At 42.7% G+C, this 14,462-nt stretch overlaps 1 protein-coding gene, 1 long non-coding RNA gene and 1 other non-coding gene across 3 annotated transcripts; 2 read left to right on the forward strand and 1 right to left on the reverse strand.

Annotated features, from left to right (window-relative positions):
- Positions 1 to 246: 246 nt before the first annotated feature.
- Positions 247 to 8,498, forward strand: LOC136177278 (uncharacterized). Its single transcript, XR_010664918.1, has 3 exons — positions 247 to 1,056; positions 1,166 to 1,359; positions 8,242 to 8,498. It is a non-coding gene; the product is annotated as an uncharacterized lncRNA (long non-coding RNA).
- Positions 8,499 to 8,586: 88 nt separating this feature from the next.
- tha1 (threonine aldolase 1) lies at positions 8,587 to 13,521 on the forward strand. Its single transcript, XM_020646256.3, has 7 exons — positions 8,587 to 8,933; positions 9,717 to 9,800; positions 9,889 to 9,977; positions 10,066 to 10,251; positions 10,388 to 10,525; positions 10,677 to 10,869; positions 13,043 to 13,521. The coding sequence occupies exons 1-7, from the start codon at positions 8,666 to 8,668 to the stop codon at positions 13,348 to 13,350; spliced, it is 1,266 nt and encodes a 421-aa protein (XP_020501912.1). The 5' UTR covers positions 8,587 to 8,665; the 3' UTR covers positions 13,351 to 13,521.
- Positions 13,522 to 13,948: 427 nt separating this feature from the next.
- On the reverse strand, positions 13,949 to 14,030 carry trnal-uag (transfer RNA leucine (anticodon UAG)). The gene has a single exon. It is a non-coding gene; the product is annotated as a tRNA-Leu (tRNA).
- Between the last annotated feature and the right edge of the window lie 432 nt (positions 14,031 to 14,462).

Consider the following 14,462-nt stretch of genomic DNA (forward strand, 5'->3'; position numbering starts at 1 on the left):
TCATTCGGCCCCTCTCGTGAATCTCACACACTCACAGAAAGTCTTTCCACCATGATTCATTTTTTCGGGTAATGACTTTCTGCGTCCAACTCAACGGTTGTCAACAGAGTCCCATGCCAAGCACAACACCCGGCTCTCTCAAACAACTGAGCTCGACTTTTTCAACAAAACATTCACACCAAGGTTTGGGCACTGCCTCCCGAGCTTCATAATGGTATTAATGCAACACAAGGAACTGAGATGTTAATCTAGAGGACGAATGTCTTAACAGTTAGGTGCTTTGACTGATAACAATCTCAGAGTCTGATTGAAAACATTATGTTCTTATGCGTCTTTTTCATTTTTGAGCTGATGCCAATGTCAACGCCGTGGAGCGTTGTAGGTGGAAAGGATATTAAAGGGGTTAGGAATATGCCCTGCATCGAGCAATCCACATTGGTCTTCCAGGAAGGGCCCCAGGTTTGCTGATTATTTCTTCCAGGAAGCCTTTTTGTTGGCTGATCGGCCCCTTATAGGAAAGACGTTTGGTTGGCCCATCAGCTGGAGTATTGTCACAGCCGCTTCTGATAAAGCCAGACCAGCTTCCAGGAAACCAGAGATTTACCCTCCAGCATTCCATCATTCCTTCACCATCAGAGCAGAGACGGAGAGAACGAGATGGAGCAGGAGGGGTATAACAGGGACACGGATCAATAAAAACCATATGGGAAAGCATACAGATAGTCAAATGCACTCAAAAAGGAGTGCATGTGGATGTATGTATTTGTGTGTGCGCGTGTGTGTGTGTGTGTGTGTGCAAAGGCATATAAAGACAGTCTTGACCTGCACTCACTGACCTGCTCCTTGTGACACTCTCAAACCACAATATTATTCTAAGCTGACTAAACCACCACCCCCTCTGCCTCCACATTTGAAACTCATTGTGACTAACTCCATTTTCACTTAAATCGTCACTGAAATGGTTTTCCCGTAACACCTGGACAAACCAACAGAGGGGTGTGTCTTTGCTGTTACTGGCAGGACGAACAAAGAAAACCACCGTGGACGAACTGAAAGGTATGAAACAGGTTGTTGAAAGCATTTCTTTATGAGCCACATTGTAGTGGGCCCATTGTGTTTTTCTAAGAGGTTGATTCTTTACACTCTTTTTCCTCTCCGTTCACAGCTGTGCGAGCGTAGCGGCAGAGAGGCGTGGATGCCAAATGGCTTACTGTAACAGCATGGAGTCAGACCAAACCCTCTAACACTCTCAGGTGTCACTGCGTCCGTGCAGCCTGCACACAGGGCTGCAGGATATTTGAACTCGAGACTGACGCAGGCATGCACACATGAGCTCCAGCATGTGCACATACATATGTGGTGAGTAAGGGGTTTTTGGTCATAACTGAATGGCAACACCCTCGAGGTACCTACAGTGATGAAAGAAATTTTACTTTTTTTCTTCAATCTGCTTCCAAGCTCTTTCATTTTGTTATATTTTTTTTAACATTAGTTTTAGTTAATTATAATAACACATTCTAGGCATTCTGAGTTGTAGTTGGTGAGCGTTGGGCTGTGTAAGGTGCCCCGAAGAGGGGTATCTGGAAGTCTGAGCCAGCCTCAGCGAGCTGTGACTCGACACAGACGGAGCAAACTGTGAGCCTAAATCCTCAGGAAAAAGTTCTTATGTGGGATAATAAACAGAATCCATTTCGACTAGGCGAGACCAGCAGGTGAATCTGTGCCCGGCGGGACAGTTAGACTCTGCGGTCAGCGACTTCAGAGCACCGGACTCTTGTGTGCGCTTGTGTGTATTTTGTAATCAGCTCTAATTGTTCAATATTATTGACAGAACCAACACAAATCTCGAAAAACAAATTGGTGTATATTTTGTATTTTAATGTCTTGTTTTTTGCTTAATGTTATATGTCCTAAATCTCTAACTAGTCCTCTGTCGCCCCCCTGGTGGTGGAACAAACTTCCAAACTCCATTCGATCTGCAGAGTTCCTTTGCACCTTTAAGAAAAAGCTAAAGACCCAGCTCTTTCATGATTACCTACGACCTTAATGATGACGATGATGTCGATGGTTTTGTTTGACAGTGAAGACGGTCGATGTCGTGCTCTGCCTGTCAGCACCTGTGTGTCCGATCGGACTTAAAGCTGTTCGTTACTGACGTTGTTTCCTCCTTTCTAGATCCTTGCTTGTGTTTGACGTTTCCATCAAACTATTGTTTTTGGTAAAGCAAAAATGTTCTACAGGGTGTTGAAATGTTATCTTTGACCTTCTAGTTGCATTATAGAAAAGTTTGTGAGGAATATAAATGACTGTGAAGAAGTTCAGTAAATCTATGTTTTCTGTTAAAGGTGGAATGTGTGATGCGTGGCCTGCCTTGTTTTGTTAGCATGCTAATGTTAGCACACTTAACTCATAGCGTCATATAAGACATACATTGACACGGAATGAGTTTGATCTAAAGACACTTACGTGACATCCAAATAAGCAGTGAGAATGCTCTTCTTTCCTCTAGTTGTTTACTAAAACAGCTTTATACACAAGGCCGTCCCATTCACGTAAACATGATGTAAACACAGATCTGACAACAATACAGCTGGCGGGACTCAGGCTTCTCACTCATTGTAGACAGTCATGACTCAGACATTTACAGACGATATACTTGATTTCTTTATGTGTAAAATGTTGGACATGCTTCCTTTAATGTAGAAACATTTCACCTGATGCGTTTAAACTTTAGTTTAACAGTAGAAGAAAAGTCAGGACATCACCACTGACATCAACGAGGGACTATGAGTATCTGCAGGGGGAAAATAACTGCCATCCATCTTTCATGGCCATAGTTGCTGTGTGCTTGGTTTTTAAGGTATCCTGGAACTGTTCCTCCATCATCCACTGATTCCTGGCACCTGTTGGCTGGCCTCTAAAAACCCTGTCAGTCAGGCTCCATCCACTCCTCTTTCTCTCTGCAGGCAGGATCAGAAGCCTTGAACAGCCTCAGATAACAACTTCCTTCACTTTTTTCCTTATTTGCACATCGTGAACATGAATTTCTAAAGAAACTTTTACCTTAGAGGGAAAGCCGGGGGATCACCACAGATCCTCTAAATTACATGGAAATCTGTTGAATAGTTGAGCGGTTATTTCAGTGTAAACTAAAGTTGTGAATCATCAACGCACTAGCTCTCTAAAAGACACCCTGTGGATGTGGCTGATAAACACATTTCCATATAGCACGATAAAAAAACGTAAAGAACTTTTATTCGCCACATTTATATTGTGCCTTTTAAGTTATTTACACACTTGTGTAGATGTGTTTCCAGTAATGACTCCCACTTCTGATAATCTGCCTGCACTCACACACACACACACACACTGTATCTAAATTAGTCAACACTATACCGTGAGGTTATGATCTGATGGCAGGAGGAAAAGTGTGAGAGAGGGTGTTGGTCTTTGGCTGAAATCAAAGAGGATTCCCTGCTCCTCAGCATTTCTTTATTGATTACACCTTCATTGTGGTTTCTGCTTTGGGAAAAAAGTAATTGACCAATTGGCAAGAACTTCATTGTAAGATAAAAGCCTGTGTTTCTCATGAGTTCATACAACAACGCTTTCCTGACTTTGTTTGAAATGACACACTGGCGTTTACAAGGATTTCACTGCAAACTAAAATAAACAAGACTACAATTTAAACTGGACATTTCTAAATACAGACAGTGGCACTTTTCTGACAATAACTGTCAGGCTGCTCTGTTCCATCTCAACAAGGATCCAATCGGATTAAAGAAGTCTCAATGCAGAGCCCTCTGGACTTGGGCCATTCAGCCATTGACCTGCCACAGCACACATCCCCCGTCCTACAATTAAACAAAGGGCAAATGGTGAGACTGTCACACTCATTAAGGACTAGCTATTGCCTTAAGGAAATACTCTTTTTCCTGCAAAATTTGGCATAAGAAAAAAAAAAACACACGCACACACACCTCCTGTTTGTGTTTTGCAAAGCAAAGCAAGGGATCACTTTGTTCCAGAAAGAAGAAATACGGGGTCTGCTGTGCGTGTGTGCAGTGCACCCAGCAGTGCACAGGCTCTGAATGCAAGAGCCAATCAAAGAGCTGTATAGACTCTGAGCCCCCCATGTACTGCTGGTTTTATAGGACCCAGCTTCAGAGAAGTCACATGACTTCCCAGAGAGAGAGAGAGAGGAGTGGGCAATGTGGGAAAGGAGGATGAAGAGGAGGAGGAGTGAATGAGGGTCAGGAGGTTGACAGGCTCGCTGCGAGGGGTGAATTGAAAATCTGGTAAATGAATGGCGCAGACTGGAGGTAAAAAAGAGACAGATGTAGCTGTTCTCGGAAGTGAAAATGCACAAGCTGATGGTGGTCTATAATTATAGCTGAATAAAGAAAATGAGAAAAAATAACAGAGTGGGTGCATGAGGGAATAACAACAAACAGGCGATAGTGGTTGCCGTTGATTACTATGGCTGGTAATCTTGATGGTCTGGTTAACTCAACCTAAAACTATTTTCACCACAATGCTTTAAAGGAAGGTTCACCTAAAACACACAAACAATCATATTTATCATTTATGAACGTGCTTTGGTTCCAGCCTCTGGAAATCAATTAAACATCGCTGGAACAATCGAAGCATCTTAAAATCCTTTCGCTTTTTTGTTTTTTTCTATTGGGGCAATTTTCTGGTTTTTACAGCAGAATGTCTAATGGGAGTCTTTATCTGGTGGTAGATTGATTCCAACAAAAAACTGTTCAAAACAAGTTCTGTGGAAACAGTTGACGCTGCTCTGCAAATATCATTTTTCAATGAAAGATCGAGAGATCAAGAGCAAAGTATCATTAGCTTACATTGACATTGGATGGAAACAGAAAAATATATCAACATAATACAAACTTAACTGCCCCATTGCCCCCAGTGGTTTGCTCCATTCTGCAGACCTTTGGTCTATGGTCCATTATCATGTGAAGAATCAACAAGCAGCACGGTGCCAATAAATTGCCAAAGCAGGCAAATATTAGCAAAGAAAAGTATTTAATCAATATATTTTAAAGGAATTATGAATAAAACCCTTAAAAACGTTTAAAGGAATAAGGTTAAAGTAAAGACGAGAGAAAAAAGACATTAAATTTATTGATTGAAATGCATAGATTAAAGTTTCTGCATTTAATAATGGTAGAAAATGAAGGGTAAAATCCATTGATTGTTTTGACCTCGAAGGTCCGTGGAAGGCTTGTTGCAACAGCATACGATGATATTTTAGACATCAGCGTGTTTCCAAATCTGTGGCAACTGTTCCGGAAAGCTGCTCTCCTAATTTGACAAAACAATGCCCACATGGTGCAAAATGAGGTCCATGAAGAAATGCTTTTTTGCATGATTAATTTGGAGGAACTTGTCCGGCGTGCACCGAACCCTGACCTTCGCCCCTTCAAACACCTTTAGGGATAAACAAGAGAGTTGGCTGAGAGAGTTACCAAATCATTACTGGCCAATTCACTACGGCTGAATCATGGACTGAATATAAAAAAGTGGACATAACCACAGTGATGTCAGCCATGGGTTTATGGACTACTGTTTGAAGCCTCAAGTTTGTCATAATGGCCGAAGCTGTGTTCACTTATAACCAATAAAGGCAACATTTGGATGAGACTTGAGAGGCACTAGTGGTTGGCGCATTCTGAGCTATCCAAGCTGTACAGTCTGTGCCTGGTGGCTTCTACATCCGCTTGCCATTAAGATCATTAACAACAGTTTTTGTTACAGAATGAGATTCATAACTTGTAACTTCAAGCCTTGCAATTGCTATGAAGTTGAACTTGAAATACTTAGCCCTAAGGGGATTGACTTGCCTTTGGAATCAGCCTCTAGCGGTGCATCAAAGAACTGCAGTTTTTTTTACCCTTCACAGCATTTCAGCTGAGGTTGCCACTTAACCTGAATGGCTTGAATGTCTGCAGGAAAAAAAAAAATCTTTTGGCAAGCCTTTCAAGAAAGCCGAGGTCACAGTTAAGGACAAGATGACAAACAAGGATATGGATAACGTTTTCTTTCCTGGCAGCTGTTATTTATCTATAGGGCATATATGTATCTAACTTGCAAGAGAGATTGGGGAATGTGTTTGTGACTTTAAAATGAAAAGAAGCTCAAGTTTAAACTTGAAATCAATCAATCAGAGGACTAAATCTGATCTGGCTTTTTCAAAAAGTTAAAGAATTTTGAGCCCCCTTTCTCCTTAATCTCCTTAATAGCAACGCATCTGTGAATGTGTGTGTGTCTTTAAAGCAACACATGAGATATGAATGGGGGTGGGGGGGGTAGGGGGGGTTTGGTTGTGTGAAATGTGAAACAGATGTTTCGTAGTAACTGATGTCAACATCTTTATGCTGCACAGAAAAGTGGTGTGTATGGAATACCTCATTCGGGGGAAGGCTTCCCATAAACACCTGTTTTGTTCCGGGTAATATCTCTCGTCATGGTGAAGAAATGATGGCCTCAGTGAAAGGAGGAGAGAGAGAAACACAGAGAGAAGGGAATACGGGGAGGAGGGGGGGGGGGGGGGTTCACCTCCATTCCCCTCCGTCTGTGAAAGAGAAGAGCTCATGTGGGATGAACACATTCGTTTATTCATTCGGCCCGTCTATTTTCAGCACAGTGGGTTTATGGTTATTGGAAAGGCGTTGCCGCCTCGCTCCTTCCCAGAAGGAGTCAATATTTCTCCCTCTCCTTCATTTCTCTCTCTCTCTCTGCCTCTTTTTCTCTAATTCAATATTTTCTCCAAAACAACACTCAACCCCCTACAACATAAGCAAGGAATGCTGGGAGGCGTTTGAGAGAAACAAAACACTCAAGCAGAGACTCAGAGAACACACACACACACACACACACACACACACACACACACACAAACTCTGAGGTAACAGTGCCAACAGTGATCCCGGAAAAACTCCTGCTCAGGAAGTCTCCCACTTTCTCCGTCTTATCACACGTATTCATCAATGCCCTGTCTATCTCACAGACGCATCTTTATCTCTCTCTGTTCACGGCTTGCGGGACTCTTGAGATCGACTGTGGCCTTTTTACGATGCTGATGTTTGCTAATGACTTTTAATGATGACTTGTTATGGCTCATAAAACCTGCCTCTGTTACTGGCAGTATGAACTTTAACTACAGCACGGTGCGGTCCTGATAACACACACTGGGACTTTTATCGGGTGATTAAAATCAGACAAGACAGCATAAGCATGCACATGAGTGGGAAATGTGTGTAAGGGGAGGGAGGGAGGGAGGGGGAGGGAGGGGGGGGGGGGGGGGGTTGCTGGTGTTGTGAATCTTGTTGTAGTGGGAATTTGTGGGTCAGAGAGAAAAAAAACTGTCAGGGGGAGGAGGGGGTTGATATGTAATGAGTGAATCTCCCTTGTAGTCTAATCTCTGCCTGTGGTAGATAAACTCCCACAAGCCTTCACCTCTAAATATTGACTTAGACCCAGAGGCATGAGGGAGCCGGGGCTTTATTGCAGATAGAAATAGAGGGTACGTCTGGATTAAGCCAGTCCAGTTTGGGCCTGAGCTCATTGCCCCATTTTTGTTTGAGTATATATATGAATGTGTAATGGGGGAGGGGGGTTGCAAATGTGTTTTCACCTCCGTTCTTGCTCACAGCAGCAGTAAAATGAACGCATGATTGGTGACAGGCACGGTAGAATTAGCTCTACAGCTGTGTGCGGGGATGAAAGGTCAAGCCCAAACTGGTTTGTGCCCCCTGAAGAATCTGAGGGTGTGACAGTTATTTCAGAGCACTTGTGACCACAGTTTAGCGTAAACACATCGTACACACTCACAGTGCTGGCAGAGGAGCAGACAAGATACACGCAGATCACAGAGACATTGAGAAAGGCACAGCTCACTTAATGCATGAGACACATTTTGAATGAAACTAAAGTAGACGAAGATTTCTAAAAGGGCCATAATAAAAGTGCAAAGTGATCCCGTCTCCATCACAGATGAGAGAAACGCATGAAATTGTTTTTTTAATGACGTCGTCTACTGTGGGACTTTTTCTTTTATTTGATTAAATCTCTAAACTCGCTCTGCACAAATCGGAACAAGGTTACATACAAACATAAACTTCTTCAGAGTAATCACAAGTTGATACCAAAGAAGACACAATCATGTTTTATCAATATAACCTCATCAATAATGTGTTTTTATGTTATTTTTTTTTACAGTGTCCACCTGAAGATGATTTACTTTTTTTTGTTTTAATCAAATGAAGTCTAGGTCAACACCAGGCTGCAGAACTATAACATATGTTTATATAATTGGTTAAAGCTGTAGTCATTTTAGTAGGCCAATTTGTATTTTATCTGAGAGTAAAATAAAACAGAATATGTTGTAAGAGTTATGTTTCAAACACAAGCTCAATTTGCGAGGAAGTAATTGACTAAATTGTTTTTCATAGGCTATGCAGGCTTATTATTAGCTTTGTTTGGGCAAATAGCACCACCTTGAGGTCCACGCTGCTCAGCGCATGTTGACAGGGTGATAGGTAATCGATTAACATTCCTTGCAGTGAATTATTACCGATTATGCGAGAACGATCCAAAGTTCAATGTAAACAACGCTGAGCTGCGTGTTCGTAAGAGGAGCGTCATGTCCCTGAAGACACTTTGCGGCAGGTTTTTGTTCAGACTTCATGAACATGGTGTCACCGCTTCGAGAGGGGCTGCAGTGCTGGGACGGAGCTCTACGAGGGGGTATTACAACACCAAGACACCCAGGTGTACAGATGGGGCGGCCCGGGTCCGGGTGGTGGACCTCCGCAGCGACACGGTGACAAAGCCGGGGCCAGCGATGAGGCAGGCCATAGCGGAGGCCGTGGTCGGCGATGACGTCATGGCAGAAGATCCGACTGTCAATGGTTAGACTGGAACAGTTACTACTACCAAAGAGAGAATTAGGTCCACATCAGGAGATAGCTTATAAAAGCAGATTTTAAGTAACTTACAATATTGAGGTTGCTTGACAGACAATGATGAAGAATCTGTGTATGTATCAGAACTAGGTATTGTTAAACAAAATGTGTTGATAATGTCTTATGATAAAAGTTACCCTGAAGCAAAGTCTGGTCAGAGGGAGTTATGTTGCCCTGAATGTCAGCACTAGTGTGAACTTGACTGTTGCTGCTTTGTTTATGTCCATGGTTACCACAGAGCAGCTACACAGTTTTGTTTAGGCCAACATTTATTTTTATGACATACCTGATAGATGACAGCAAGACAGAGAGTAGTCCTGAAGTGTGGTCTTGAAATTGTTCTGTGAAAAATTAACCACATGTTATAATAATGTTCAGGGATGGGCAACTTTGGTCACAGCAAGGGCCACATTCGTTTAATTCTCACCGCCAGAGGGCCACATCGTAGGATACAAAAACGATTACAGTCAATTATGTCTCAAATTTAACCAGTGATCAAATATTATTATGGACATATTTTTTGGTTTTCATGATTTCATGGTAGATTTTGTCATGTTTTCTTCATGTTTACAATTAATTGATATGTCAAAATTGACCTGAGGGCCACGTTGAGGGTTAATGGGGGCCGCCAGTTGCCCACCCCTGATAATGTTCATGTTTATCAAATAGCTGATGATGGTGAACATAAATACTTGCAATTAAATGCTACATATTTGAAAATGTCTGCAGAGTTACAGAAAATAGCGGCCGACATGTTTGGTATGGAGTCTGCGCTGTTCGTTCCCACTGGCACCATGAGTAATCTCATCGCAGGTGAGCTGAGCATTTAAAGAGCGGGGTGTGAATCTATTTTTTTATGAGGTCAGGGTGGTCCTAAATGTGCACGCGTTTCATTATGTAGTGATGGTGCACTGCAGGGAGCGGGGAGACGAGATGATTGTTGGTGATCTGTCCCATTTGCACATCTATGAGCAAGGAGGGAGCGCACAGGTGAGTGTCATCAGAGCAGCGTACACACACACTGGTCAGGTCATCGTCTGATCTGCATTCACTGTGGTTTTTTTTGTTGTTGCCACAGCTGGCTGGTGTCCATGCCACCACGGTGACCACGCTCCCTGATGGAACATTTGACTTGGAGCAGTTAGAATCCAAGATCCGCCACGGTTACCCCGACCCGCACTACCCCCGCTCACGCCTCATATGTGTGGAGAACACACATAACATACAGGGAGGACGTGTGCTGCCTCTGACCTTCCTGCAGGAGGTGTGTTTGTCGATCTTTTTTTTTTTAGCCAAGTTCATACAGATGGAAAAGGCGTTTGAGTGTCAACATGCGAAAGAAGCTGTCTAATTTCATGACATGTTTCATCATCTTTGGTTGGTTTGTTTCCATCTCCAAGGTCCGTGCTCTGGCAGATAGATATGGTCTGTCCGTTCACATGGATGGAGCCAGAGTGATGAACGCTGCTGTGGCCCAGGGAGTGCCTCCATCCACCATACTGCAGCACACACACACCGTCAGTGTTTGCCTCTCCAAGGTGCAACACCAAAACGATGAACCGCACACTCAGAATACACCAGATGTGGAGATTGATTTGCATTTATTTCTAAAGTCAATATGTTAGCAGAGGCAGACCCCAGAGACAAGTAAACCTTTCTAAAGTCAAAATACATCATGTTTCTTTACAGGGTTTGGGTTCCCCTGTGGGGACCATGCTGGCTGGACCAAAAGACTTCATATCCCATGCGGTCCGGTGCCGTAAAGCCCTTGGTGGAGGGATGCGACAGGCTGGTATTCTTGCAGCAGCTGGAAAACTGTCTTTACTTGAGATGATTGGACGACTGGAGGAGGATCACTGCAATACAAAAACCTTTGCTCAAGGTGAGTAACTCTGCCATCCCCACAACTGAAGAATTTAGCTGCCAGATATGAAAAAACATATAACAGCAACCTTTGCAAACTTCAGTTACACTACTCAGATCAACACTGGAAACAAAGAAGAAATATTTCCCAATATATATTTAATTATTCTACAATTCACTTAGCAGACGCTTTTATTCACAGCAACGTACATCAGAGAGTAAGTACAACACAAGCAAGGATCTAGAAAAAAGGGAACAATGTCGGTGAGTGCAAACCATCAGCTAAGAGTCAAATTGGACACACAGCTGCTGACAGGCATTGCACAGAGGCAAAGCACAACAGTGACGCTGTTCTTGAGAGCTCATCATTAAGGTCGTAGGTGTTCATGAAAGAGCTGGGTCTTTAGCTTTTTCTTAAAGGTGCAGAGGGAATTTGCCGATCGAATGGAGTTTGGAAGTTTGTTCCACCACCGGGGGCAACAGAGGAGAAGAGTCTAGTTAGCGTCTTAGGACCATGTTGTGAAGGTTGGATCAGACGCCTTTCATTGGCAGAGCGTAGAGGGCGGGGGGGAGTGTAGACCTGGATTATAGAGTATAGGTAAGGAGGAGACGTTTTTTTGTCGCTGTTTTGTAAGTGAGCAGCAGAGGTTTAAATTGGGAGCCAGTGTAAGGAGATGAACAGCGGAGTGACATGTGCTCTTTTAGGTAGTTTGAAGACCAGTCCTGCTGCTGCATTTTGTATCATCTGCAGGGGATTGATAGTGCATGTAGGAAGACCTGCCATTAGAGAGTTGCAGTTGTCAATGCGTGATATCACAAGAGCCTGTATCAGGAGCTGTGTAGCATGTTCTGACAGGTAAGGTCTGATCTTCCAGATGTTGTACAGGGAAAATCGACATGACCAGGCAATCGTGGCCACTTGAACCTTTTAAATGTTAGCTGGTCATCAATCATGACACCCAGGTTCCAGGTAGTGTCGAGGAAATTACTAAGACTTGACTCCACACAATAAGACTCGGATGATTCAGATGGCTTACGTTGATGAAAGTTTATATAAAAATACTCATGAGGAGACATGAGTCAACATCACACTCCTGTACTCGTGTCTTGCTCAACCACATCTGCCGAACATTTCGAAGGCATTGCATATATCCCAAAAGACATTTTCATTATCAGGGTCATAGTGACCCACCTAGACTAATCTGTGACGTCAATTACACTGGAACAGACATTAAGTCTACCAAACATCCTTGCAGATATCAGGAAAAACAGTTGACACTCTCTAAGCTGTACTTGGTGTTCTAATAACAGCTGAACTCTATCAGGTCTGACTGACATTAGAGAACAGTGACTAAACCTAATTATGTCTGTACATTATAATCTAAATAACTACAGAAGTTCCGCCACAGGTAGACTTTGTGGGCATGAGTTTGGTTGTTCCAAGCTGGATATTGATCTGTGGTTGCATAGAGGGACTGGCTGGGATGACAAGGAGCTCAGTCTTTGAAAGGTTGAGTTGAAGGTGCCGTTCATTCATCCATTTATAGATGTCAGCAAGGCATGACCAGATTCTTGCTGAGACTGTAACATGGTCTGGTGGGAATGACAGGAAGAGCTGGGTATCGTCAGCATAGCAGTGGTATGACAAGCCATGAGAGCGGATTATTGAACCAAGTGAGCTTGTGTATATGGAGAAGAGAAGGGGACCAATAATTGACCCTTGGGGTACCCCTGTGGATAAACTATGCACTTCTGACACTTCTCCCTTCCAAGACACTCGAAAAGATCGTCAGATCCTGAGATGCCAAGTTCAGAGAGCGTGAATAAGAGGATTTGATGGTTAACTGTGTCAACGACAGCAATAAAAGGATGTTCTATGTCAACGTGAAGATATGACAATGCAAGGCAATGGAAATAATTCACAGACATACATTTTAACATTTTTAAAGTTATAAAAAGTAAGTGGACAGAAAATGTTAAACATCCAAATTAAAAACTTTTCTTTGTTGATTGTAAATGAATTCACTTGGCCCACCTGCAGTTCTGTCAGAGCCAACCATTAGACCGCGGCTTTAACATGGGTATCACTGGAGTAGCTCATATTACTGTCCATGAAAATCGCATCATTAAATAACTACCTGCTCTCTTAGTCCCATGCCTAACTCATTTGCTCTTTGTCATCCCTCTCCTAGCATTGATTGACTGTGACCCTCCCCTTTTCAATGTCGATATGGCTGCAGTGGAGACAAACATCCTGCGTTTCCGCCTACAGGAGCCCACCTTTAGCCCCTCTGAGTTCTGTGAGCGCATGGGCCAAGTTGACGAGGGAGAGGAGGCCGCGCTTGGACAGGGCATTATAGTTCTCATGTACCCTCATTATGGAAACTCAGTTCGTGCTGTGTGGCATCTTGGAATTTCCCCTGAAGATACACAGCTGGCCATCCAGAAAATGCAATTTGTGGCTTCTCAGTTCTTGAAGGAGAAGCTCCGGGCACAGTGAATACTGATAGCTTCCAAGATGTCTACTGGGACTGATAAGAAAGGTTGAGGGAAATACACACTGGATGAGATCTGGAGTTTTTTTTATTGCACATGTCTTTATATAATAATTTTCACCTGAATCAGTTTTTTATTCTCAAGATTGTAATACCATTAAATCTGTTACACCGTTGTTTTTTGGTCATAGTTCTTTTTCTTCAGTATTTTGCCCTCAACTCTTTAGAAATGTCATATTTGTATTGAAAGAACTGATACTGGGGCCATTATGATCGGAAAAGAGCTCAACATTTCTTGCCACATTTGGGACAGTTTTGTTTGATTTCAGTTTCGGGAGTTTTATTACAATAAAGAAAATACCAGCTGTATCCAGCTGTAATTTTCAGACACGAAAACATTTTGTTATAGGACATGGTTTGTACAACCATATGGACACAAGATGGCAATGTTGTCTCAGTAATTGCAAGTGACCTCAGGCGTGAACGTGTAAGAGAAGATTAAATGCATTTCTCTTACTAAAAGTACCTCCTTTGCAGGGTTACAAGTTTGATATTGTTTTCGTATTGGATAATGAAATCAAAATAAGGGAAATTAAAACGATTTGGCAGCGGTGGGATTCGAACCCACGCCATCGAAATGACTGGAGCCTAAATCCAGCGCCTTAGACCACTCGGCCACGCTACCTCGTCCCATTCACTTCACGACTCAAATATTTTATAGGTCAACAATTCAATATGACTTCATGGGCATTTCTCTTAAATATTGTGAGATACTACACACTATTACTATTTCAAAAGCTTGCTGCACAATACAGCCAGCTCAACCTTGTGTTTGCAGTGTATTTCCGGTGACATTTCAGCAGCTGCACCAGTCCTAATTTAAATGCTTTGTCAGAAATTCCTGTGAATGTCTCTTCAAATTTCCCTACGAGGTTGTTTACTCGGATATCTTGTGTACTTTACATTAAAACATCAGCGCTAGAATGTAATTAATCCAGTGTTGCATTACAGTGCAATCCCGTCGTCCCGGAACTGCGAACTCTCGCGTTTTTAACACTACAGTAATACGAATCAATTTCACTTTATCGACAATATTAGATTAATTAATAAAATCTTA

The sequence above is a fragment of the Labrus bergylta genome, chromosome 21 (genome assembly GCF_963930695.1).
Source record: "Labrus bergylta chromosome 21, fLabBer1.1, whole genome shotgun sequence".
NCBI lineage: Eukaryota > Metazoa > Chordata > Actinopteri > Labriformes > Labridae > Labrus > Labrus bergylta.

Bases quoted from the DNA above. Each gene is read 5' to 3' on its own strand.
- tha1 (XM_020646256.3), top strand. From the start codon at position 8,666: ATGTCCCTGAAGACACTTTGCGGCAGGTTTTTGTTCAGACTTCATGAA. The intron at 10,252-10,387 runs GTGTGTTTGTCG...TCCATCTCCAAG, and splicing joins CTCTGACCTTCCTGCAGGAG to GTCCGTGCTCTGGCAGATAG. The intron at 10,526-10,676 runs GTGCAACACCAA...GTTTCTTTACAG, and splicing joins TCAGTGTTTGCCTCTCCAAG to GGTTTGGGTTCCCCTGTGGG.